We start from the raw sequence: 27,744 nt of genomic DNA, 5'->3' as shown, positions 1-27,744 counted from the left end.
TTCTGTGGGGCTTGGTGACACCAGAGGAGAGGGCTGAGGTCACCTTCAGGGGACTTCACTTGTTCACTCAGGAAATGGTTGTTAAGAGTCTGCTGTGTTGCTGGGCCCGCCCCCAGACGGTGAATGAAACGGCAGAGTCCTGCCCCTGTGGAGCTTACACTGCAGTCATTTCCTGAGGTGTCACTGGTGACCCACACTGCCTCCAAGCTTTCCTGGTCTTGGTATTGAGTAAGAAAGCCCAAGAGTCCCTGGCCTCGAATCCCTCGGTGGCCTCTGACGAGGGTAAATGTCTTTTGGTTCCAAGCTTGCTGTCACCTCTGGGCCTTTGAACTTGCTTCGCCTTGGCCTGCACCTCTCTTTGCCAACATTCCCCACTGCCCACTCTCACCCAGGGTGTTCCTACTTCTCCCTTAGAATTCCGCACAGGTGTTCCTCAGACAAGCCTTCGCTGACCACTGGCCGCAGGTCCAGGCCCAGCCCCCCGGCGGGTGCCCTTGTCCCTCTGTATTTCACCGCAGCTGCTAACTGACGGTGCCTCCCCCTCGGCTTTGCTGCATCAGGGCAGAGCCCTCGATTTTGTTGCTCAGCTTTTTATCTCTAGTATCTTGCACCGACCGGCACATAATACATGCATAGTAGTGTTTGTTGAAAGAAAGGAGGGCGGAGGGCGGGGATGATGGTCCCGGTGTGCTGTGTATTGTATCAGTTTTCCTGAAAAGTCACGTGCTACGCTTAGAAGTCCCCTCGTGAACCAAAGCCTGAGAAACTATACTGATTTGCCAGCTGCCATACTGAACCCAAATATGAGTATTTTCAGTAGATGAAATCAATGTGAAATTCATCCTATATGTTTTCTAAAACCATTGATCCCACACCACCAAAACTAACAAACCAGCCAGGGAGATGAAGAGACTGCAGGAGGAGATGAGGTTGAATCAGTCTATTATTCATTAATTCATTCAACTGAATGCTGTGATTTATCGGGCACTGAGGACACATAGGCAAACAGAACGAGCAAAGTCTCTGCATTCATTGTCTGTTTTTATTCCTATGGGGGAGATATTAAGTTTTTATCCATTGCATCACTGACCTCCCTGCAATATTAAGTTTTAAAAAAGTGAACAGGGACTTCCCTGGTGGTGCAGTGGTTAATAAGAATCCGCCTGCCAGTGCAGGGGACAAGGTTTCGAGCCCTGGTCTGGGAAGATCCCACATGCCGCGGAACACATAAGCCCGTGTGCCACAAGTACTGAGCCTGCACTCTAGAGCCCGCGAGCCACAACTACTGAGCCCGCGTGCTGCAACGACTGAAGCCCGCGCACCTAGAGCCCATGCTCTGCGACAAGAGAAGACACCGCAGTGAGAAGCCCGCGCATCGCGATGAAGAGTAGCCCCCGCTCACCGCAACTAGAGAAAGCCCGCGTGCAGCAACGAAGACCCAACGCAGCCAAAAATAAATAGAAAGAAAGATGAAAAAAAAGAAGTGAACAGCTGAATGAGAACGTCAGTGCCAGTGCGTGTATCTCCCTGTTGAAATGAGATAGCCGTGACTGGAGGCGGAGAGGGTACCAGTAGATAGAGAGTGGTCGAGATGTCTCGGAGGAAGTGACATTGAGCTGAGACCTTGGAGGGTGGGCAGGAGTTCAGTGGGTGGGCCCAGGGACGTGTGCACGGCCGCATGTGTCCTAATCTGTTTCACCAACTGGAGGGGACTGCATAATCCTCCTGGGTAAGGAGCTGGCACGTTTCAGGAAAGAAACGTTAGGATGCTAAACCTTCTTGCGGTAGTTAGCCCAGCATAGGCAAGGGACTCAAGATAACCCACCAGTTGGGGGGCCACAGGAGTTCATATAATCTTTCCAAGGACAGATGCGTCTCCGGGGGGCCAGTGCTGCCTCGTGACTGAACCTGTCCTGAGCCTCACTAAGCTGAAATTCATTGTTTCCTCCTGCGGCATCCTGCAGCTTGTTGGCTGGAGCTGTTTGTGGCAGTTACTACCTTCTACCCTGCAATTATAGTTATTTGCATCCTCCGGTTGGCCTCCCTAGTGAATTTTCACCCCCTCGAGGGCGGGGACTGGATCTTACGCACTCCCTTCCGCCATAGACACACACTCTTGGCTTGTACCTAATAGATGCTCGGTGCATATTTGTTGGCATTTATTAAACAGGATAACTAAAATTTGTGGCTAATGCTTTGGAAACGTACCTATTTTAAAGAGAGTGTGATTTGCGGGGTGGGAATGATCATTTTGGAGCATGGAACTCTTGCGGGAGACACACCTGGATGGTTCTAGCGGAGACCATTGAATGCCTCAAGGCTTTGCGGCGGGAGGGGGGGAGTGCCAGGATAAGAAAAGAAAGCTGTGGGGAGCACAAAAAAGGGCTGGGGGCCAATGAGGACTAACTGGCTGTTTTGGTCTTGATGGTGGTAAAAAGCCATTGAAAATCATCTTGCATTGCTTCGTCCAACAGTATGCCACGCTTGTCCGTGTTTGCTCTGAGATTGTGTCACCTGATTGACTAGCTGGTTGATTTGGGGTTTGATTGGGGTTTCATGTCTTCTTGTGTTCTCTTTGTCATTTCTTTTTTTGAGGGGGTTTATTTTCTATATATACAGAATCTATGGTCCAGAATAATCTAGATATACGCAGCTACAATTTTGTTTTTTTGTATTTTTGTGATAATTAGTATTTTTGAAGTTGAATCAGTGTTCAATCTGGAATTCACGTCAAATGGAAACTTAGTATCACTACTGAAAACGTAAAACCAGTGTCACTTGCCACAGGAGGTAATCATAAGAGTAAATATCAAATAATCCACGTTAAGAAATTTTAAAGATCAAAAGCATGTAACTAAATCTAAGGTATTTGTACTGTCTTATTATTTCATAGAGATCATCTCATGATTTCGTATAGGAGCTGAAGTAGCATAAACATTGTTGTTCTTGTTTTCACAGAGGAAAAGTCTGAGATTTTGAGAAATTAAGTGGCTCCCGGAGTTAAGAGGTGTTTTAATCTGAATTAGTGTTTAGTTTTGTTTGCAAATGAGACACTGCAGCTGAAAGGTAGAATAGAGGTGGGCCTGGAGGTGATTAACTTTTAAAATGGATACTAAAGTGTTGTTTAACTGTTTACTTTTGTAACTAAAAATAAAATCTAATGAAGCATGGGAAAACAAAGCAAAAAGCAGGAGTAGAAAAGAGCTCTGTCCTGGGAGGGGTGAGGTAGAGCATCCACTGTTGTCAGGGGAGCCAGCTGACCCTTGGCCTGCTGGGCCACCACGTGGATGTCCTTGGCAGTGATGTTGCCTCAGTTCAGGGTGAGGAATGGTGGTCCAGGAAGAAAAGGGGGAAGGAACCAGGTGCTTTGCTTCCCTCTTGGCTGTTACTTATTAACTAAAACTCCAGTCCATTTTCTTTGTCCCCTTGGACTGGTAGCAAAGTCTGATGGCGGCCTGAGGGGATAGTTCTGTGGGGCCTTTTCAGGGTCAGAAAACTCACATGCAGGCAGCTTTGTTTACATCAGCGAATCCAGCTGCATCGTGCGAGCACTTGACCGGCCAGTGACTCCCAACACAAAACAGATGCCTGGGCTGTGCAGAGGGAGCATGTAGGGCTCCTCAGCTGCTAGGACTTTGTCTTGATGAATTGGGAAAAGGACAGGAGACAGCTGGCACTGGGTGTGCCAGGAGTCGACAATAGCAGCGACCAAATAGACCTGGCTTTGTGCTGGCTTGAGCCACGTGGGCTCCGGAAGGAGATGCTCAGCGGGGGCTGTGAAGGCCAAACCGCATTCCTGCCTGAGAAGGCCACATCGCTGTGTGTGCTGGACTGTGGAGGTTTGAACTCCCTGTGACCAGGATGTGGGAAGGGATGGGGTCCCCTAGGCCAGAGGAGGGGAAGTGGGATCAGAACCAGGATTCCATTCGGTGCTCAGTTCTTCAGTTCTAAAAGCTATTCTTCTACTTTTTTATCCACATAGCATTGTTCAGTGTCATCCTGCGGTAGATTGTGGTAGATAAATCTCTCGTAATGAATAAGTGATTACCTGATTAGGTTAATCATTACGTTAAATGTTTTTCAGGCAGTGCTTACCAACTAGAAATATTAATAAATAATGAAAAACCAAATCCTCCTGAAAGAACCAGGCACACACACTAGATCCAGCGTACCCCAGGAGGCCCCCATGTCTTCTGCCCACTCATTTGAACAAAGGACCTTGCATTCAATATCACGTTCTACTCTGTCTACTGATCCTCGTTTAGTAGATTTGCCAGTTTGAATACTCCAGTACAATTCTCCCTTGAGGAAAAAGGTGAAATTGAGGCAATAACAATTATTTAAGATATTAAGAACTATGATTTTAAAACACAATCCCTATATATATGCGTTGGAGAGAGAGACTACAGATTACACACACAGACATACATACATACGTACACAGAGACCCCAAAGTGTGACCATAGCCATTATTAGGTGGCAAGGTTACAGGTGATTTTTGTTTTCTTTTCCATAGTTCCCCAATTTTTTTACAAGTAGCATATAGTATTTGTGTAGAGACATTTTTATTTTAAAAATTCATTAAAAATACTGTATATACCTCTTGCTGCAATCTAGAGGTTAACACCCTGAGTCACTGCTAAAAGTACCTCGCTAAAGTATAAAATTTGAAAATTTCTCAGTAGGGAGCAATGACTGACCTTAAGATTCAAAATGGTACCCATTAGAGAGGTAATCGCTAAGGAATGAGGCTTCCAATCTCTTAGCATAGAAACAAAACTGTTTTCTTCTATGACCACTTTTCTTCATCTGATGCTCACTTCTTTGTGTCTTCTGTCAACCGACTCTCAGTTTAGTAAAGTAAATCTACATTTGCATCCCAGCTCCACAGTTTGCTAACAGTGGGACCTCGGCCAAGCCATTTATAATCTTTGTGCCTCCGTCTGTTGGTCTGCAAACTAATAGGCTTATAATGAGGATTAGATGAAATAATGCACGTAAGCGCATGACAGCACAAGCAATAAAGGCCGGTTATTATCATTATCCCATTGGCTGGTCCAAACCATCTTTTCTAACTGTTTTGCAGAGAATATTTTTCTGATTTATCTGGGCTCTGTATTCTCAAGCATGTACTCAGAACTGTGACCTTACAGAGTGGCCCCAGGAACACCAAAAAAGAAAAAAAAAAAGAGGAAAGCTCAAAACATAGTTCCTACTTACCTGCTGGCAATAGGCTTTTTTCCCCACAGAGCCTCGAAGTCTTGGGTTGAGCAGCAAACTTCACTCATTAAGGAAGTGCCTGAGGGCCTGGCTGTGGCCCCAGTGCCCGCTCACCTCAGTTAAGTCAGTGCTTCTTTAAGCTGTTCCTTTTGGTTTTTCTGACTCAGTATCTTAGGTCATTCTGAGACAGCCTTCTGCCCCCCGTCTTCCCCACTTCTACCTGTTGTCCTGGACATTTGTCATCCTTTTTGACTGCCCAGCATCTAAAGCCCCGTCCTGTATTCGAGGGATACCCCGCCAGACACGCACACTGGTCTTGGTCTGGCTGGACCCTTCTTGCAGTGTGATTCAGTCCTACCACACCTTCCCAGTGATTCTGTGGGCAACCCCAGCTTCTCCAAATTCTCTTTCTGTTTATTATGAGTCAAAGTTATTTTTGGTTGCTTACAATTAAGGAACTTAGCCAGCTCCTGATTCTCCTATGTTGACATAAATTCTTCAGCTGTTAGTTCCCCAAGCTCTCTGAGCTTCCCATCGTCATAGTCTTTATTACATTCTCCTGGTTATGACATTTTATTGGAATCACCTGCTTATTCTCCCCTAGACTTAGCTCTCTGAAGACAAGAACTAAAGCCATGTGGATCACTGCAGTAGCTCTATCATGGAACAGAGTGCCTGGCACATAGTAGGTCTTCCACAAATGCCAAATGAATAAAGAAGCAACCACCCAGGAGGGGACCAGAGCAACCACGGTAGTTCCACTTGGAGAACCAGTTAACTTGCCAACTTTCTGATAGCCTGGCACCATTCCTAGCCTGATTCCGGGAGAAACCAGATTTCCTTTAGGCTTTGGCAAGGAAGAGGATATTCCAGCAGCATCCTGAGTGGGAGGGTGAGATGTTGGCTGCATCCTATAGTGGGTGAGTAATCCCCCAGGCAGCGCTTAGCTTTCAACCCTGGCTTATAATGCGGTCATCTCCTGAAGCTCCCAGCTTAAAATGGAAAGTGGCGTTACTCATGGCGAAGAGCAGACAATAAAAAAACATTGAGGTGGGGCCTGACACAATGGAGTGAGTATTCCCTGATGACGGATGAGAGCATCTCTGCTCCGAGGGCTCACCGACCCGACAGACAGCTCAGTCATGGCAGGGCTTTTGAAGTACACCTCCAAATTAGCTCATCACCCAGCTCCTCACTCTTGGGGATGTTGGAAGACATTGCGTTTCCTAGCCTACACCAGGCATGGCGAGAGGAAATGCCCCTGAATCAATATCAGAAAGTGATAGAGAGCAGCAGTTATGAATTGAGGCTTTGACGTCCAACAGAGCTGGGCCTGAGTCCTAGTCTTCTAGTTGCTAGCTCTGTGACCCCAAGTGAATTTCTTAACCTCTCTGATTTTTACATCCCTCATCTGTAAAATGGGTTAAATGGTAGTACCTACTACAAGGTCATGAGAAAAGTAAGTCAGACAGTCTGTATAAAACCCTTATCCCAGTGCCTGGCTTGTAACCAACACTCAGTAGGTGATGGCTGCTGGCATTGAGAATGTTGTTCTTTTACCATCTTCCTCCAGCAGCTCCGTTACTGCCCCATCCTTTATGTTTTGTTTTGTTTTTGCGGTACACGGGCCTCTCACTCTTGGGGCCTCTCCCATTGCGGAGCACAGGCTCCGGACGCACAGGCTCAGCGGCCATGGCTCACGGGCCCAGCCGCTCTGCGGCATGTGGGATCCTCCCGGACCGGGGCACGAACCTGTGTCCCCTGCATCGGCAGGCGGACTCTCAACCACTGTGCCACTAGGGAAGCCCCCCATCCTTTATGTTTTTATTCTCTTTTCATCTCACTCGACCTCCATACCCTTGCTCCTTCAGGAGGCCTCCCTTACCTCTCACACCCTTCTGAGCTGAGGCCACTGCCCAGCCTCCCTCCGTGGTCACTCCTCTCCATTTCTAGCTCGTCTTTCTCTCACTTTTCTCAGTGTCTGTCATCTTGTGTGCCAAGATCCAATGTCTGACCTGTTATGGTCTCTTCCCCACTTCAGAATCCATGACGTGGCACACGGTGACGCAAAGGGCACTGGAATAAATCAATCTGATTTTAGTGACACCTCGTGGACAGATTGGGCCTAAGGTCATAAAATGGTCAGGGCCCAACACCCGTTTCCAGTGCGCCAGCATGATGAACGTGTATCCACAGAAAGCAGAGTGGACCAAAGTCCAGTTTCATCACAGCTGGGCCTGGAGCAGCAGTGGTGACGATTACAAATGCAGTATGTTTCTTAGGAAAGACCGTACCACCAGCTTTTCTAATAATAGGCTTCTTTAGTGAGTTCATAAATTAGATTCAGATTTTTTTAAGGCGTACACTCTTGGCCTAAGCAGGTTACGTGCATTACTGTTGAGAGATGAACAATGATGTCCATGTGCCAAGACTCTTAGCATTGTACTAGGTAGTTCCGTACCAATGATCTGGGGAGTCGGCAAGCATCAGTTCCTCCAGGGTTAAGAAAACCTCCCACCTTTGATCTCCAATGACTAGATTAACCACAGGCTATCATCCCAGGGCGTGTCCTAATCATTTATTTATTCAGCATGTTTAATGAACAGCCTTTTATGTGCTGGGCACATTTCTGGATGTCACTGACAGATACGGTACAAGAGTCGGATGCAAGCCCCGCCCTCCAGGAACTTACGCCCAGCATGGGAGGTAAATACCCACAAATGGGGGGAGAAAGTGACGAATGCTACAAACGAGGTATCACGTTTTAATGAGAGTTCCCAGGAGACACAAATCACACGAATGACAGAGATATTAGGAAGGAGATATATATATATATATATTCTTTTTCAGATTCTTTTCCATTGCAGGTTATTGCAGGATAGTGTATATAGTTCCCTGTGCTATACAGTAGGACCTTGCTGTTTGTCTGTTTTCTATATAGTAGTGTGTATCTGTTAATCCCAAACTCCTAATTTATCCTCCCCCACCCCTGCCTTTCCCCCTTTGATAACCATAGGTTTGTTTTCTGTGTCTGTGTCTGGGAAGCAGTATACTTTGAATTAAGGATGGCTCATATATAATGAGTTCATGGGGAAGGGGTAAGGCTGGAAAGGTAATTTATAGCCAGATCTTATAATCCACTTCCTGCTCAACATCTCTACTTGGATGTCCAGTAATTATCTTAAACCTAAGATGGTCTAGACAGAACTGTTGGTTCTCCCCACCCAATTCCCCAGCTTTTTTTTCCTCAGGTATTTAAAAATCTTCCTGAGTGTCCCTAAAAAGGAACAGTTGTTGTTTCTCTGTCCTTCACCTAGCCCCATTCAGTTCATCAGCCAGCTCTATCTCCAAAATATATTCTCAGTCCAGCCTCTTCTGTTGTCTCCACTATGTTCCAATCCATCATCATTTCTTACCTGCCTCCTTGTTTCATTTCTTGCCCTCATATAGCCGCTTGCTTAAGTCAGATCATATCCCCTTGCTTGCTGAAAACCTCCTAGCATCGGCTTCCCGTTGCTCTATCCATGGGAAGACCGTGTCCTCCAGGCTCATGGTGAGGCTCCAGCCTCTTCCCAGCCTCACCCTCTCCTCTCCTCCCTTGCTCCTCCCTGCTCCATTCACACCACTGGCTCTTCTTGTCTTCCTTGAGCTCACCAAGCATGGACCTGCCGTAGCGTCTTTGCATTTACTGATCCCTCTGTCTGAAACACTGTTCGCCCAGCCTGAAGTGCTCCTCTTTCCGTAGACCTTTGCTTGTCCACCTTCTCATGGCTCGTATCTCAGCTCGGATGTCACCTCTGCAGGTCACCCCTGACCAGCCTAACTAAAGTAGCCCCTTCTCAGTTTTCCTCTACCTCAGAACTCCATTTTTTCCTTTATAGCACTTACCTGAAATGCTCTCCAGTATTTTTCTCTTTTATCACCATCACTTCTACTAACTTGTAAGTTCCATAAGACTTCGTCTTATTTACCACTGTCTCTTTAGTCCTTAGTACAGTCCCCAGCACGTGCTCAGTAGTCATTTACAAATGCAGGTGCCTACACCAGACACCCAGAAATTCTGATTCATTTGTCTGGGTTGGGGCCAGGCAAAAGAGGAGTTAATTTGCTTGAGCTTTTTTTTATCGTATGCATAGTTTTAACTGTGTTATACCTAATGCAATTCCCAGGAGTTTTTTAGACGGAGTTAAGAACCCCTGACCTAGAGAATGGAAATCTCTTTTGCTACTCAAAACGGGGTCCTTGGATCAGTATCACCCAGGTACTTGTTAGAAATGCAGATTGTCAGGCTTTACCCCAGCCTTAGAGCATCAGAATCTGTGTAACAAGACGCCCCGGCTGACTTGTATGCGTATTAAATTTGAGAAGCACCTACCGCAGAAATACAGAATTCCTGAGGAGTAAGTGCTTTGAATTTGGCAGGTCGAATTTGCTCTGTCTGCAGGACAGGGAGATGGGTGTATCCCTCAGACAGTTGGAAATGTGGTTCTGAGGTCACGGAAAGCGAACCCAAAAGGAAGTAAGCATCCTCACTAAAATGGTTTTTGAGGGTCAGAGTGTGGGGTGTGGTGAGGTCATGAGTGGAAAGAAGAGAAGACGAAAGCACTGGTGGACCGTGGGGGCAGCCCTGGTATGGGTGTGGGAGAAGGGGAGCCGCGATGAGGAAGTGGGGAAAGAAAGAGACGGATGGAGAATGATGGCACACGTCAGGGCAGGAGGTGAGGTCAGGAATGGGGTGACCCGAAGCATCAGATTCTGCAGAAGAGTCAAGAGACATAGAGACCAAGAAGTGGCCATGGAGTTCTTTTCCCACAGATGGATGGATGGAGGAACCAAGTGAGGGGAGGAGAGGCTTGAGTCAATGGTGAGCGGTTGGAAGCAGTGAGTCCACGCCACCCGCCCAGGAAGGACTGTGGTCACACCAAGAGGAGAATTGTGCCTTGAAGGAGTAGGAATGGAGAGAAGCTTTTCTCAAATGAGAGACCTGGGAATGTTTGTCAAGAAGAAATGTTCAGGGAAAGGGATTGAATAGATTGGAGATTAAAAGAGAATTTAATTGATGAGACTGGGTCCTGGAGGAGGTAGGAGAGAATCACATTAGACTTTGTATGCTTGTTAACACATAGACTGACCTAGACGGGTACAAAATAAACATCCGGCTGCCTTCAGGGAAGGAAACTGGGTGACTAGGGAGGCAGGGTAGCTTTCTTTTTTATTTAAGAAAAACAAACAAACAAAAATAATTAAACACCTGTGTGTGCTCTACCCAGATTTAACAGATGTTAACATTTTCTCAAATTTACTTTAGACTTTTTTTTATATGAAGGAAATAATTGCAGGAGAATGTAGTTACTAGTTCAAAAATAAAAGATAATTTTTGATACCCACTGGAAAAAAAAAGAAATAAACCATTAGAGAGAAAGTTGAAGTTCCTCGTTTCCCTTTTTCTGAACATTTTTGTCCTCCCTCCTCTGAGGCAGCCACTATTATAACTTGTGTGTGTGTGAGAGAGAGAGAGAGAGTCTAATGCCCGTAAACGGTGCACTTTGTATAGTTCTACGATTTGCATTTATTCACGCAACATTATATATGAGATCTATCCATTTTGATACCTTTTATCTGTAATGTTTAACAACAAATATCATATACGTAAATTCTAGAAGTAAGTTCTGATCTTACAGGTAGCCTTTACCGTATTTGCATATATTCTCCAGGGATGGCCATTTACGTTACTTTTAGTTTTCCACTGTTATCCAAATTCCTGCCATGAACACCCTTGCACATGGAGAGATGTACTTATAACCAGCTACTCTTTTAAGGTTTCTAAATTTTTTTAACCACATGCATTTTTAAGTAGTGTTGCAAATAAGAAACATTGGTTTTCTTAAAAATTTTCTCAGTATGATCCAGAGAGCACCCAAATCAGAATTACATGGCCCTTTTGTTATAAAATGCAAATTCCTGGGTCCACATCAGACCTACTGGGTCCACATTATAATGAGCCTCCCCAAGTGATTCTTAGGCATCCTCTAGTTTGGGAAGCACCCAGTAGACAGCTCATTCCTCTGAGAGGAGATGGGGGTGGGGGAGGGCAGGGGCAGATAGATGGTGGAGGAAGGGTGCTCTTGGGGAGGGATGGAGAGTAACATTGATCAGCAGCTCCCCTGTGCCAGGCTATGTGCTAGGCTTTAAAGTAGGAGGGAGAGGGGATCCATGGGGATTTATCAAGATGAAATGTCCAAAAGGTTCAAGAGGCCAGGAAATGTGAGTGTTGCAGTTAAATACAGTCTGTGGAGTCCACTACTTAGTTAGTGGCTGTGTGCCCTTGGGAAGTCACCTAACCTCTCTGAGCTTCAGTTGCTCCATCTGCAAAATGACAGTAGTAGTACTACATACCTAAAAGGAGAAGATCAAATGACATAAGGCACATAACCTGCTCGGAACTTGACACTTCTTACGTGGCTAATAAATGATGACAGTGGTGGCAAGAAGGATGCTTATGGCTGTGATTGTTCAATCCCCTTTATAGTCAATACATATATTTTATAGTTTGGCTCGTAACCTCATTATTTGAAACTCTAACGGTGGTTGATAGTAGCTGGGTATTGCTTTAATATCTCATTATGGACAGAGATCTTAAATATATAGCCCCCCCGTCACTCTATTATTCTCATGGAAGAATATGATCAATACCTATAATCGGCTACAAGGTGCAGGTTCTAGAAATGTGTTACAGTGGAGAATGGGGAGTTCTTGTGTTGTTGGAGGTGAGGGCCTGAGTCGGAGGGGAAACATTTCAAACTGTGAGTATAGATATATCGCTTACACACACGCTCATTCCAGCATGCAAACACCCAAATGATTCCCCCAGGAGCTGAGTGTGTGTTAACAAGGGGAGGTGGTAACGCAGCCGCATCCATGTCTCCATCCCGTGAACCTTTCGGACAGGGCCACTGGCTCAGAGAGGCAAGCGTTGGGGATCCCTTCTGTAGACCAAGGAACACATAGAGATAACACAGAGGTGCCCGCTGTCCTTCCTGCTGAGCCTCAGCCCGCTTCTTCCCTGTGCCCTGCTTCAGCCCAGAGGAGCTCGAATCTACCACCACAGCCGAGGAAAGCGGGCGAGACCCCTGGCTCTGAGTCTCAGCTCCCGAGAGCTGTGTCACTTAACCTTTTTTTCTTTTAATTAATAGACTTTTTTTTTTTTTAAGAGCAGTTTTAGGTTTATAGCAAAACTAAGAGGAAGGTGCAGAGATGTCCCATGTGTCCCCTCCAGCACACAAGCAAGCCTCCTCCACTGTCAGCATCCCCCCCACCAGACAGGTACATCTGTTACAATTGATTGACCTACCCTGACATATTAGAGTCACCCCAAGCCCATAGTCTACATTAGAAGTCACTCTCGGTAGTGTACATTCTGTGAGTTGGGACAAATGTATAATGACATGTATCCACCGTCGTAGTATCAGAATAAATTCACGCTCCTAAAAATTCTGTGTTCCACCTGTCCATCCCTACCTTCCTCCCCCTGAAACCTTGGCAGCCACTGATCTTTTTACTGCCTCCGTAGTTTTGCCTTTTCCAGAATGTCGTGTAGTTGGAATCATACAGGATGTAGCCTTTTGTCACATTGGCTTCTTTCTCAGTAATATACATTAAGGTTCCTCCATGTCTTCTCATGGCTTGATGGCTCGTTTCTTTTTAGCTCTGAATACTTCATCGTGTGGACACCCAGCCCATTTTCAGCCTCCGTTTCCTGGGCTGTCATAAGGGGTGATGGGTAGCATAGACCAAGGGAATTCATAATGATGATAAGCATGAAGGTTGAAGTGCTCAGTTCCAGGCTCTCTGCGCTACCTCATCTAGTCCTTCCTGAACCCTATGACGCAGGTATTATGAACACTCCCGTTTTACAGATGAAGAAACTAAAGCCCAGGAAGGTTAAGTCACTGCTCAAGGCCACAGATCCAGGAAAGCATTGGTCTATTATTCGAACCCAGACATTCTGACTTCAGGTGTTAGTATTGGTGCTGTGACCTCCCTGGAAAGTTCTTAACAGTGTTTGACACGTAGTGAAAACATGCTAATGTTACCTCTTATTATTGTAAATATTTCTGATGCAGAGCCACTTAAATGGTCAGGTTGCAATCCTTTTTTTTTTTTTTTTTAATAAATTTATTTATTTTTGGCTGTGTTGGGTGTTCGTTGCTGCGCAGGGGCTTTCTCTAGTTGTGGCAAGCGGAGGCTACTCTTCGTTGCGGTGCGCGGGCTTCTCATTGCGGTGGACTCTCTTGTTGCGGAGCACGGGCTCTAGGCACGCGGACTTCAGTAGTTGTGGCACACGGGCTCCAGAGCACAGGCTCAGTACTTGTGGTGCACGGGTTTAGTTGCTCCACGTTATGTGGGATCTTCCCGGACCAGGGCTCAAACCCTTGTCCCCTGCATTGGGAGGCGGGTTTTTAACCACTGTGCCACCAGAGGAGTCCCTGCAGTTCTTTTCTAATGAGACATACAAAGCACTGAGATATTCGAAAATTCCCTAGTGCCATGCTGCCAAGGGGTTATAGAACTGGGATGAAAAGCCGTGGGTACAGGAGGCTCCAGGTTGCTCTGAAGAGAGCGCTAATTGATTTGTTAGCGGATGTTTACTGAGAGCAGTTACCGGATAGGTTATCCCATTCCACGCTACAACAGCCCATTTCAGGAAACAGGTGCCCAGGAGCCCAGCCCTGCTCTGCCTACTCCTCTGAAGCTCCTTCCACGTTTCCCATCGCGCCCTACATCCCTTCTCCCCGTCTCAGCCCGGGGGCCAACATCTGCAGCCCGGGCACGTGTCAGAGCACAGAAGCAGCCCGGGAGCGCTGGGGTCTGTCCCCAGGTGTGGGTGCCTTGGCAGCCAGCACAGCCCTTCGTCATCACTCTGGTCACGGTACATGCCGGTCCGCAGGCAGGCAGCCTCGGCCTGGGCACACCTGCTCTCACTCCCTGTCCCCTCCACTTCCTTCTGCCCTGCATTTCCAGACAGAGTCAAAAATGGGTTCACATCAAGTGCGATTTGTCTTCTTTCAGTGTAATTTTCTATTTATAGACAGCCTGCTCTCAGGAGGCACTGTCGTCCTTCCTCCGTCTCGGTTTTTTTTCTAGGTAGTTGAGGATAAACTCTTGGTGGTTGCTTTTGAGCCCTGTGGTCAACAGTCCAGCTGGTCATTCATTCAGAATGTCTCCAGAAAGCCAGCGGTCACCCTTATAGGAGTCTTTGCTGATTTCTGTGGCCTCTGAGACCTCTATGGAACTGTGCCCATGTAGCTAGTGTGAAGTGTTAAAAAGAAATACCTGACCTGGGCCAGCAGGGTCCTCATCCCCAGGCTCATCCTGGTGAGATGATGAGGATGATAATTACAACATTATAACAGCAGCTGATACTCACAGGCACTCCTTGAAGTGCTAAAAGGGATTCCCTCATTCCTTCGAGGTATATGCTGCTCTGATCCCCTTTACACAGATGAGGAGATAAGCACACAGAAGTGAAGGCCATGGCTGACCAGGGGATGCCTGGGATCCAGCCCTGCAGACCTCTTGGCCCAGCCACCCTACCATCTCCCTCCAGCCCTGTGTTCTAGCCACACCAGCTTTGGTTTGGTCCCTTGGATACACTATGTGATCTCCTGCCACGGGTCCTTTGCACATGCTTTCCCACGCAGGACCACCGTTCCCTCCACTCTACAGCTAATTCACCCTGAACCATCTTTCACATCTCAGTTGCGACTTCTTCAAGGATGTCCTACTCAGCCTTCCCTGACCACATGTCCCATTAAAGCTCCGATGGTGCCGCCTGCCTCTCCTCGATGGCGCTGGTCAAAGTTTCAACTCTGCTTTTAATTGTGCAATTTTCCAATTAATGTCTGGCTCTCCCCCCAGACCATAACTCCATGAGAGGCTTAAAAGTGCTGCCTTGTACATAATTCTATCATTGCACCTACCATGCTGGACTGAAATGATTTGTTTATTCATCTGTCTCATCCCTTGGTCAGTGAATTTCCTGAGGGCAGCGTTCAGGTCTTTTGCTAACACAGTGCTCGGCTCAGTAAATATTTGGTGAGTTGAATTGAATGAACTGGGTTTAATTAAACAGTGTAACTTGGGAAAGGGCACCTGAAAGTTCAGAACTTTGGTTGGAGCGAGCCCACAAAATGCAGTCGTTCAGAATCACCCCTTGGAAATCTGGAGCGATTTTAGAGAGAAGGTTAGCTTTTTTAAAAAGCCAAGTTCACTTATCATTTGGATAGCAGACTAGAAGGATCCATGACTTTCCTAAAGAAGCATCGTATTGCGGTTACAAATCTAAGAGAACTGGGGACGAAGGGATGTCTGCTTCTCCGAGGTTCATCTGAAGTTTAGTAAAAGTCAGAGCATAAATAACTAGTGGAATCTCATTGGACGTTGTGTTGGGATTTGGTGCCTTAAGCACTCGGCCTTGCGTCATTTCCCTGTCTCTCCTGGAAGACCTTGCTGGCTCACTCCCCAGTGCTGTTATTGTTGTCTTTGACTCTGTAAACGTTGTGGTCTGGTTGCAAGGGAGCATTCCCCTCTTTGGGGCTGGTCCTTTCCAGGACCTGATGCCGCTCAGTCTGGCAAATGGGCCCCAGGTCTTCCTTGAAGGAGAAAGAGAAAGGGGGCTTCTCTTCTGCCCGGAGGATGAGCGGGGCAGGGGGCAAGTCGCTGGTTAGAGGCTGGTGCTGACCCAGCAGGGTTCACGAAGAAAGTGCCAGGTAAGTGTGGGCTCCCACATCCAAACGGGGGCCGGCCTCAGCTCTGGCCACCCTGGCTCCAAGGAAAACAGGCAGTTTTTCAGAAGAGCTGTTTCCTTTCATCCTAGCCCCTCCTTCTTGTCATAACAGATTATGAGCGTGTTCTTTGGCGGATTGAATAGCCCCTTTAAAGAAGCTAGAAGCCATTTCTGAGTTGAGAGGATTAACCTAGTTAAATGTAATAGTTGCAGCGCATGATAGATTAACAGGTGATTTGAAAGAACTTTATTGAGGCTCCAGTAACCCATTATGATGCTCATAGATTTTCAGCTGTTTTGCAGTAAAAACACATGAGGGATTAAAGTGACACGATCCTCCTCTTGTCCCCCATTGTGAACACCCCTGGCACAGAGTAGGTGCTTGGCAGTATTTGTTAAAGGAATAGGGGAAATAGGAGGCTGACCTCAGGTTCTGACAGCTTTCTGCAATGAGACAAAAACCCACAGTCTTAAACAGACTTTGCTCAAATGCATTGGGTAATGACACATACAACTGTTTGACGTTCTCCGTGGGTTTCTAGACCTAGTTCCCACTTATCCAAAATTATGAATTTATTCCCGACAGTTAACAAACGTACGAGGAATCCCAGTGACTTAACTCAGATCTAAGGAGGGTATTTTTTAAAAAAAAAAAAAACAGTCACCAAGGAATCATTCTTAAGAGGAGGCAGAGTCCTGTGTAACCTGAAAATGTAGCACAAATATTGAAAAAGAACATCTTGGGGTTTCAGTGGCTAAGGCAGAAGAAACTCAAAGATGTGTTGAAGCTAGAACTGGAGCCGCTTTGCAAACTGAAAATCGGACTTGTCCTGCCTTTGGTGGGCTGGGCCCAGGCTGGTGCAGTGGAGCCCAGGTCCAGAAGAGGGCGCTCTGAGCTAAGTGTGCCGACCGCAGCCGGGAAATCAGGGTCCCTGAAAGAGGCTGTTTATGCTTCACCTTGTTTGTCCTGCCTGTTTTTGTGTTCTCTGTAGGAATGAGAGAGGGTTTTCCCTCCTCTGTGCCAAAGAATGATCTTCTGCAAATACAATTAAACTGATGATTTCACAGACCAAATACCAAATCCTAGGCGTTTAATTTTGTTTAAAAAAATTTTTAATAGCCTTCAACCTTTGGTCTCCCTGAAATACGTGATCAAATTTCTCACATTGTGGCTCTTTTAAGGTATTTCACTGGGCCCTCGGGAATCAGTATCTTCTTCAAATATTGACTCTCATCCTAGAAGGTGGATGTTCAAACCAAGAAGAGTAGAGTGTTATTTTCTCTGAAAGTTACTTGTATTTGTCCCATCTTTATCAGGTTAATGAAGGCGTTACCTATGAATAAGTACCACCCTACTCACAGCATCCTGATTAAAAAGAAAGCTGTATAGTCATCAGATTGGGATACATTGAAGCCTTGTTTTCAATTGTATAAGCTTCCTTGGAAACAAACCTTCTTCCCTGCATTTTTTTATACCCAGGCCCTGAGGAAGAAGCAGACAGATTGAACAAGTCCTTTGAGGAAGCCGCACACTGTGTGCGGACTCTGTGACCAGTGAGTCCAATATTAAGAGTTTGTCTTATGGAGGGACTCCCCCCAGGGCCCAGAGATCAATGTATGAGGTTCACAGCTGCGCTGTTTGCCACACAAAGAGCTTGGAAACCATGGTGCATGAGTAGTGAAATGATAAATTATACAGCCAAGCAAATCCCAGGCAGGTGGAAAAAAAAAAGAGAGAGAGCTGGACATAAAATATATGAACCTAGATAAGTGGGGAAGAGAAAGCTCTAGAACAATATGTGTGGAATTATCCCGTAACTGATTTTTAAAATTACATGTGCCTGTGTAGATACATAGATAGAAACCTGAAAAAATGATTACCTCTGGGGAGTGGGATGGAGTCGGTGGAAATACATCGCAGGTATTTTTCTAATATAAAGAGAAAACAGTAACACTTGTAAAGCCCTCTGAAAAGAGGGCAAGAATGCTGTGCTCTCAGCCTTTCCTTTCAGCCCCAAACTTGCTAAACGTCTTCCACCTAAAGGCTCCTTCCCACCGTCCCTGGGGCCTTTCTGCTCCCTCCTCACTATCAGCTTTCCCCACGGCCGAGCTTCCCCCCCAGATGTCACTGCCTCCACCCCTTCTCACTCATCCCCAGCCCTCTGGAGTCCTCCTTCCACCAAAACTGCCCTTGGAAAAGCTTGCCCATGAGGTTCTCCAAAACTGGGCTTGCAGACTGGTGACCCGTGAGCCAGAGGTGGCCGGAGGCTGTGTGGTTTGCTGGAGCCACACTTTGGTCGTAGTTGCTCTTAATCGATTCAACATGTGCCAGTTGGGAGATTTCACTTGGACCCAGCGCCGTCTGCCCTCGCTTTAACCATCAGAAGATCTGACCCATTGCACCCACCTTCAGGCTGAGGGGCAGCCTGACCCAGGGTGTCCGCTGTTTCCTCTTATGGGCTCTTCTACCCCCATGGGCAGTAGAGCTTTCAGTCCCGTTCCAGGCAATTCTCCTCTGTCTGGTTTCGACAGTTGCACTGGCTTCCAGGTCCTCTTTAACTGTACTTGCTCAGCGTCTTGTCCTGGCTTCTTGTCGGTTAGCCCCCCTTTGACGTCCAGCATCCCTCAGGGGTCTGTCCGAGCTGTCCTCTCTCAACCATGTGCGTGCTGTCGTCCTCTCCCTGCGTGTCCTTGTCTGCCTCAGCTTTCCACCTGTGTCTCCAAAATCCCACACTGCCTCTGCCTTAATGAATGACAGTACAGTGGTTACAGAGTAACCCAGACTCTACAGACCTTGGTCATATCCCCTTTCCCTCGCTACCCACAGGCATCTCCTAATGATTTGACCTAAATATTCCTTACACGTTCGTTCCTTTCCTTCAGCACCATCAGTGTCTTGGGTCGGGCCAGCAGAATCTTGACTCCTATCCAAGGCGATTGCTTCTCATTTTTCTCTCTGTAGCTTATTCCTGTTACCTCACCCACAACACCTCCAGCCTTGTCCTCCCAAGCCACAGATCTGAGCATGCTTCCTCCTCACTCACATACCCTCTGCTCATTTTCACTGCCTGCAGGCCAAAGCCCAAACTTCTTAGCTTGGCATTCAAGGCCTTTTATGATCTGGTTCCAACCTTTATTCATTCAGGCAACAAACCAAGCACCAAACAACAAACCAAGTATGTCAGGCCTTGGAGATACTTTTGTGAAAAAGGGAATGTTGTCCCTGTCCTTACGGGACCACATTGTACCTGGGACTTCACAGATAATACACGCACCCGCACACATGAATTAAAGGACAAAGACAGAAGAATTCAGTCTCAAGGAACCAAGGCAGAGAATAAAGGGTAAATCCAACTCTAGAATCGTCAGGCAAGACTCCTTGAGGAGGTAACATTTAAGCTGAGACCTGAAGGAAGAGAAGGTGCAGAGATCTGGGGGTAGCTCACCAGGCAAAGCCCCTCCTTCTCATGCCTGCCTCTCTTCGCTCCTTTTTTTTTTTTTAAATCTGTTCTGTACTCCATGCCTGCTGAACCACCATCTGTACCTGTATACACTGTACTCTGGGGGTGCTTCTGCCCCAACTGTGAACTTCTCAAAGGAAGGAACTTCCTTGTTCATTTGGGTCCCTGGTGCTCTGTACATATTAGGCTCAATAATTGTGAGATGAAAAAGTGGATGGATCAGTGTATGGGTGGGTGGGTGGGTGGATGGATGGATGGGTAGGTAGGTGGATGGATGGGTGGATGGACAGATGGATGGAAACACACATGCTTTGAGATGAGCTGGGTGTAGTGTCTTTTGGGTATAGTTACATAACCAACAAAGCTGAGGCCTTGAGTTTGCTGGAGTTGCCTTGTGCTGGGGGAAGAGTCACTGAAAAGAATTCTCACTCAGTTTGGCTACTTGTCATTTTTCTATTTAACCATCCTTATTGTTGTGAAATGGGCAAGTTTTTTTTTTTTACAAATATGAAACAATAACATTAAAAATTTTTTTCTTTAATAAACAGCTCTTGCTTCAATTCTAAGGGGAATTTTTAGATAGAAAAATAAGAGGCCGTATACCCGGTGGTCCAGTCCCTGGCCTCTGCAGCCAGGTCACTGTGTTCAAATACTGATCCAAACAGCCACAGAAGATCCTGGGAAACCTCACCAAGCCCCCAGTTTCTTTACCTATAAAGCATAACTAATAAGAGTCCCTACTTTCACAGTGTTGCTGGGAGGATTCGGGGACATGTGTAAGTGTTAGCATAGCACCTGAAACAAAGGGAGGGCTCAAAAAAATGGGAGGAGCCGCAGTTAGAGGAGAGATGTTTTCTCAGCCTGGCCCATCCACATGCCTCCAAAAGCTTCTCAAAGCATCCTAGGTAAACATGGCAAAGGACGTGCACTCGGAGCTGTTTTTCTGGTTCTGGTGGAGAGTTGCCCAGACGGTCCTTGACTCCAGAAGGGACCGCTGGAAGTGGCCACAGACACAGCCACAAGCAGACTTAGGTTGGATTCCACCCACATCCTGTGCCCACTGCCCATGTGGGCCTGGCTCACTGCTGAGCGAAGCAGCTCACCAGTTTTGTCACCAGTTTTGTCACGCACCGTGACTGGAGCTGCTTTTCATTTGTCTGTGGCCTGGACTTCCTCCCAAGACCTCACCTGTTAGGTAGCTGAAGAGCGGCCTTAGTCTCATCCAGTACAAGAAGCTAAAAGGTCCTGTTGGGTGATGCTCCGCCCCCTAGAGTGTCCCCCATCTTTGGCCACCCTCCCTGCTCCTCTCGGAAACATCGTCTAGCTATAAGGGGAGCAGAGGTCACTCAGCCTCTCACTGGAAGAGTCGAGACCCTCACTCAGGGGCCTTTGGGGCCCAAGGTCTAGGTGTGGAGCCCTCTTCCTGTTCTCTTACTGCCCACCCGCGGCCTTCACGGCTCAAGTTGAGGCCCTGGTCTCTCTTGGCTTGGTCAGGACCCAGGGCGGCTCCCCTGGCCGACTAGCTCTTACCGGCCAATGGGCCCTTCTGGGTCTCTGCCTCGCAGCCCAGGAGGTCTGTCCCTAGCACTGCTACAGGTCACCACACAATGGCCTCTGACCCTCATCTCAGCATCTGTATCGCATAGGAACAGCAGGACATCTGGAGTACAGACTACGCCCACTTGCCATGGGCTCAGGCCTGTCCACCCTCTCAGTTCTCCAGGCCTCCCCATGTTGCAGGGCCAGGGTTACCCCCGGCTCACTGGGATGTTGCCAAAGACACAGCCACCTCCACCCCCTACACACACACGCACAGTCATATCATCTTCAAGGCTGACCCCCTGTGGCAGGTGGGCATCCCCTTACACGGTGGTAGAAGCTCCACCGTCTGTCTGCCAGGCCCAGCCCTTGCTATGTTAAAAGGGAGCTCAAGCAATTTCTCAAATCTTCTGTCTACAAATCTTGGCAGTTGAGCCGACTGCCCTCTTTATTTGGCGTTCCCATTTCCTTCCCTGGCTCCAGGTGACGGGGCTCCTGACCTAGCCTCCGGGAAGGGAGGCTCCAAATGGAACATGGTTTAAAGGCAGCAGGATGGGGTAAGGGGGATCAAAATACATTGCTTCACTTTTGCAAAATATTCTCCCTCATCCAAGTCCTCTTCCAGGCCTGCCGTAGCTCATGGAGCCAGTGTCCTTCAAGGCACTTTTCTTTGCTCCATTCTTAGTTACGTTCATTCAGCAACGTTACTGAGCACCTGTGACATGCACGCACTGTGCTGGGAATCAAATCAGTGGCTGCCTCGCAAACATAGTACAGATATTCTCATCTCCATGTGAAAAGACGCTCAACGTCATTAGCCTTCAGGGACACGCGGATCAAAACCACAGTGAGATACCATTCACGTCTACTAGGATAGCTATAATCAAAAGATGGATAATAACAAGTGTTGCCAAGGATGTGGGGAAATTGGAGCCCCTGTACGTTGCTGGTGGGAATGTAAAGTTGGTGAGCCGCTTTGGAAAACAGTTTGACAGTTCCTCAAATGGTTATCCATAGGGTTACCATATGACCCAACAATCCCACTCCTAAGGATATACCCAAGATACATGAAAACATATGTTCGTACAAAAACGCACGTATTAATGTTCAGAGTAGCATTGTTTATAATAGCCAAAAGGTGGAAATAACCCAGATGTCCATCAAATCATGAATGAATGAATAAACAAAATGTGGTATATCCATACAGTGGAGTGTATTATTTGGCTATAAAAAGGAGTGAAGTACTGATAAAATGCTGCAACATAGATGAACCTTGAAAACAATATGCTAGTGAAAGAAGCCGGTCACAGACACTGTATATTATACAATTCATTTATGTGAAATGTCCAGAATTGGCAAATCTGTAGAAACAGAAAGTGGATTTGTGGTTGCCAGGGGCTGGGAGAGGAGGGACTCGGGGGTGATGGCTTAATGGGTGTGCTGGTTTTAGCACAATGAAAATGCCCTGAAATTAGATAGTGGCAGTATTTACACAACTCTGTCATTATAGTAAAATGCATTGAATTGTACACTTTAAATGGGTGAATTGTATGGTATGTAAATTACATCTCAATAAAGCTGTTAAAAAAGTCCTCATCTCTTTCTCTAACTGACTCTCCCTTTCCCAGTTTCTTAGCTCTCCCAGGGCGAGCATGAATTCAACTTGCGGTCGTTTCGAGACTTTCTCCAACATGCTTATTAGAGTCCAGTATTTGGTGGCTAGACTCCAATTTAATGATGTTTAAACCATCCTTTTCCATTAGAAGTGAAGCTTCAAGAGAGCAGGGACTCTTGTTCATGCTTAATACTGGGCCTGGCACATGGTAGGGTACCACAGAGATGTGTCGAATGAAAAGATGCTTCGTGGCGCTCACATCCTAAACGGATGTAGAAGCCCAGCAGTGGCTGTGAGTCGTTCATTCCCTCAGCACGTATTTACTGTGTCCTCTTGATGCATGGATGGAGTGAATGTATGAAGCAGACAGGTCTCTGCCCTGGGGGAACTCAGAGCAAAGGAAACCGGTACTGAGCAGGGTTAGCACTTTAATCAAACATGAAAACAAATGATATTGAACCTTCAGTAAAAGTTTACATAGATGGAAAGTGGAAATTTTGTTGAACTGGGGCTTTGTGGGAAGTTAGGCTGAGTTGAGACGGTCATGCAGAAAAGAAGAGAGATTCTGAAGGACAGGGGCTGCGTGAGAAGAAGCTTAATCAGGAAAAAAAAAGAACATGGGCATTTCCCACTAGAATGATTTTGCCATTAGGAGACGTGTCCAAGTTGTGATTTTAATTTCTCATTGAAGTGGGGAGCAGTATTGAGAAAGTACCCTCCTTCATTTCCAGTGTCGGGAAAGCTCTGAGAAGAGATGTGCAGGGAAAGGGTGACTCAGTGGCCCGGAGGGGAGGGAACAAGGGTGTTTCAAAGAGATGGAGAAGATTTCTTGAAAGCACAATTGCCTCCTTCACTATGGAAAATCATGGGAAGGACAGCCAAGGGGTCACGACAGTGGGCAAGCAGATATATGATGATACACAGCTGGGAAACCAAGAGGCCATCTTGTAGCTACACAGCCCACGGTGGGTGATAGAGGTCTTGGCATCAAAAATTAAAACAAAGAAAGTTGTCCATTTGGTTTTCTCCACACATACTACCTCCTCATTCCACATCTCTTTTCCCCATGTGTTCATTTTGACTCGCAGGGATTCTAGAAAGCCTTAAATGAGAAGGAGGTATGAAACGGGGCTAGGAAGTGATTAAGATGTGAATAAGGCTCTTGAACAAGGCAGGGTCAGGCCAAAGAGTTAGGACACTTGAAAAGATGGGAGGAGGCAAGGAAGATGTGGGAAGAATAAAGTTCAGGGTCAAGGATGATGTTGCAAAATCTGGCACAAATCACCGACTGGAGTTTGGGAAAAGGAGAGCTGGGTCAGAGAAAGGCCCAGGACTGAAGAGGTTTATGAACTAGGCGAAGGAAGGGCAGAGCTGCAAAATCTTCTCAAATGGGTCACCTGACCTGGCAACCAGAGGATGACGCATCCCCAGAGTGCAGGGGGAGCTGGAGGCTTGGAGTAAATCCAGGCATAGATGAGCCTGTGAAGATGAGCGAGACAAGGTTTTCTTTTCTCTTGAAGTCAGCGCCTCTGTTGTGTTTTTGGTTTGCTTAGCTGGCTGCCCACCAGAAGGAACAAGTGACAAAGATGGCCCATCTCTTTCAGAGGCAGTGTTGCCTGACGGTTAGGGACAGGGATTCGGGACACAGGAGGTTGCCAAGGACACATCCAGGCTCTCCAGCTCCATAGTGCTGTGTCACTGACCATGACACAGCCTCTGCTGTGTTCTCCTCTCTAAGAGCAGGGGTGAGAAGAAAGGGCTATTTGTTGGCTTGAAGTGAGGTAGCAGAGGCAAGGCTTTTAGCACATCGTGGCACTTAGAACGTTTCCCCAAGCCTCAGATGCAGTTTTCTTTTGGTATTTTAACATCTCTAATATTAGGATATGCATTGATTTCTTAGTGGTACCTAAAATGATGGCATATCTTACAACTTATGGTGCCTTAGGTTTGATACAGAAGGAGTCATCCAGTAAGTGACAGTGGAGGTGTTTTGTGGCTGTTCTACCCAGGCTAGATTTGTGGCTGTGTCCACATCCTGGGTTTCCTTCTCTCTGAGCTGATGGAGCCTTTTCCCTGGGGGACAGGAACCTGGGCCCTGGAGCTAGCCCTGCGGAAGGCAAGGCTTGTCTTGGCTACTACTGGACGTGAGACCGAAGCTAAACAGTGTCACGTCTCTGAACCTCAGTTTCCTCTGCTCTACAAGGGGGATAACAATATTACCTACACTCCCTTATATAACAAGATTACATCTTGTTGGAAGTATCCATGTTGTTATTATTATTCCTGAGTTACCTCAGGAGCCCCACCACAAGCATCCATCTCAGACTCTCGGTGGGAAGAGATCTCAGAACCCAAGTCAGGCCTCATGCTCTGGGACTGTGGCTGGGACTGTAGCCTCCCACCGTCTCACCTTGGACCCCTCCCCCTTCCCTCTGCCTCCCTCAGGACTCTGGACACATGACTTCAGGAACTGTTTTTCTTGGGAAGAGGGCTGGCTCGCTCCCCCTTGGAAAAGGCATCCCAAACCCTGGCTGGGGTTTTCTCAAGCAATTAATGACCCAGGACCTCCCCCAGCAAGGCTCTTCTCTGTCGCTTCATCTTCCCGTCTCCTCTTGTGCCCTTGCTCACTTCACCGAGCTATCTGCCTCTGTCCTTGCTGGCATCCTGTGCCCGAAATGTAAATGGCGTGTTTTTCTCCAAGCTTCTTACCTCTACCTAATGAGTCTTATGTATCAGAATCAATCGAGCTTTACATTTTTAACATTAGTAACTCACACACCCAGAGCCTCCCCATGTCTTCAGATCCCCCCTTGGTCTCGCCCATCCAGAGCTCTCCGTGGTCCTGAGAGCATCACACAGCCTTCCTCTTCAAGTGCCACAAATGAGCTTTTCTCAGGGGACGCTGCAGAGCCTCTCGGGTAGACAGACTTGGCTAATCCCTTTCTTTAAAAAAAAAAAAAAATTAACTAATTAGTTAATTAATTTTTGTCTGCCTTGGGTCTTTGTTGCTGCTCACGGGCTTTCTCTAGTTGCGGCAAGCGGGGGCTACTCTTCAATGTAGTGTGCGGGCTTCTCATTGCGGTGGCTTCTCGTGTTGCAGAGCACTGGCTCTAGGTGCATGGGCTGCAGTAGTTGTGGTACACGGGCTTAGCAGTTGTAGCTCGCGGGCTCTAGAGCGCAGGCTCAGTAGTTGTGGCGCACGGGCTTAGTTGCTCTGCGGCATGCGGGATCTTCCCAGACCAGGGCTTGAACCCGTGCCCCCTGCATTGGCAGGCCGATTCTTAACCACTGTGCCACCAGGGAAGCCCGACTAATCCCTTTCTTGAGCCCTAATCTTTCTCGTCATTTCGTGAGCACAGAAGATGGAGCTAATGCCTTTTCCCCAGGTTGGCTCTCTGGCAAGCCTTTCTCTTTTGTGATGAGACATGGTCCCCCACCCCACCCAACCCCCACCAACCCCTGCCCTGCAGTCTGCCTTGTTCTGCCTTTTATAATTGGCCTGCCTTGCTGCACCTTGGCTGGGGGGATTCCGTGTAACACAAGCCGCTCTAGTGCGGCATGGCATCTGATAAAAGTCTCAGGCTTTGTCAATGAAACAGCCGCTGCCTCCCTGTCAAGGTCACTTTCAGAGGACTGGCTCTGGAGCAGCATCGTGGGCCTACCCCTCAGCGAAGCTTGGTATTAGGAGTCTTCACTGCATTTGTAACAGAGTGACTCTCGTGGTCTGAGTGTGTTCAAAAAGTCCCAGCTCCTCAAAGCTTGTTTCTGCCCACTTAAAAATCTTCAGGATGGCGGGTAATGTGCTGGAGGGTGTGGGATGGAAGATTTCACAAAATGCAGCAGCAGCAACGTGGCATGGTTGAGTAAGAAAGTAGAAAGCACGGCATGTTAGACAAGATTCCCCACATTTATTTATTTACTAGTCTGTCTGCCTGTCTGTACATGCTCTGACTTGTTCAGAGAAGGGCATATGGAATTTAAGCCAAGATACGGAGCCCAGAGTGGTGTATTAAGATGTCTACAGGTTAGTAAGACGAGCAGACTCAAGGCTAGTGAAGATGTAAAGCGAGAGGAGGCCCCCTGGAGCCCCTCCCAGGCCCTTGCGGGAAGAGGCAGTAGGAAGGCAGGAGTGATGCTCTCCCACTACTGAATGTCCCACGCTGCAAATGTTTTCTTCTGGGGGCGGCTCTGAAAGCTCAAAGTGCCTGATGCGCTCAGGCTTTGGAGGCTGGGGCTCCATTCCTGCAGGCTCTCGGGGGCGAGCTCCTGCCTCATTTATCACAGAAACGAATGGAGTGGGCACCTGGACGGCTTGGTGGCGGCTGCATGTTCAGCCCTCTGGGAAAGCAGCCCTATTCCGTTCCCAGCCTTCCTGTCCCAGCTCTCCCCTCTGGCCCCGCTCCCAGGACGTGGGATGCCAAGCAGTGCCCGCCCGCCCACCCGCCTGCCCTGCTCACAAAGGCAGGTCTGTCTGAAGCTGAGCAGGGCAGGCCCACAGGGAGGACTGGCGCTCCACACCATGCCCTGTCCTTAAGGAAATGGACAGATCTAGTCCAGTGTCGGGGAGAGGGTATTCCCCTCATGAAGTACCTCCTCTCAGACTCAGTAGAGAGGCCGCGGATATGTGAAAGGAAAGTGCTTTGGATGCCTGGACCAACAAGGGCTGTGAATGCAGCCTGTCGCCACCCAAATCCAATCAGATTAAATCCTCTTGGATTCAGTAAGCCTCCATCTAATCCTTTGCCCCTGAATCAGTCAAAAATGTTTAGCTTTGCTCTGAAAACTGGCTCCATTTCCTAGTTAACACATGTAAGAGGAGACGCGGCCACTAAACATCCTGCATTTGCCCAGCGATTGTGATTTGCCATATCACCTTGAGGAGACTGCTCTTGGCTTCACTGTCCCCATTCACTTAATTGAGCCACACCTACTAAGGGCCTATTAAGCACAGGGACCTGACAAGACACAACGAGGGAATAAAGGTGGAGTTGAGGTCAAAGGCATGAGCTCTGAAGTCTGGCTTCCTGGGTTTAAATCCAGAGTCAGTTCACCTCTCTGAGCATCAGTTACTTGACCTGTAAAGTGAGGCCAGTGATAGCACCCACCCCACACGTTCATCATGA

General features: G+C 47.5%; 1 protein-coding gene across 3 annotated transcripts in view; it reads right to left on the bottom strand.

The window, feature by feature from the left end:
• The window catches only part of FGF1 (fibroblast growth factor 1), a 158,347-nt gene that overhangs the window by 37,198 nt on the left and 93,405 nt on the right, over nucleotides 1–27,744 (bottom strand). The window contains exon 1 of one of the 3 annotated variants that reach the window (XM_032627353.1): nucleotides 5,221–5,341. The exons of 1 other annotated variant lie outside the window; for it this stretch is intronic. In XM_032627353.1, the coding sequence (XP_032483244.1) occupies nucleotides 5,221–5,288 (68 nt within the window). In that variant the 5' untranslated portion in view covers nucleotides 5,289–5,341. Of the gene's footprint in view, nucleotides 1–5,220; nucleotides 5,342–27,744 lie in introns of those variants that run through there. One more of the 3 variants, XM_032627356.1, reaches the window with a different exon arrangement.

Source organism: Phocoena sinus, chromosome 3, assembly GCF_008692025.1.
Source record: "Phocoena sinus isolate mPhoSin1 chromosome 3, mPhoSin1.pri, whole genome shotgun sequence".
Classification (NCBI taxonomy): Eukaryota; Metazoa; Chordata; class Mammalia; order Artiodactyla; family Phocoenidae; genus Phocoena; species Phocoena sinus.
This window is presented reverse-complemented; position numbering and strand designations above follow the sequence as displayed.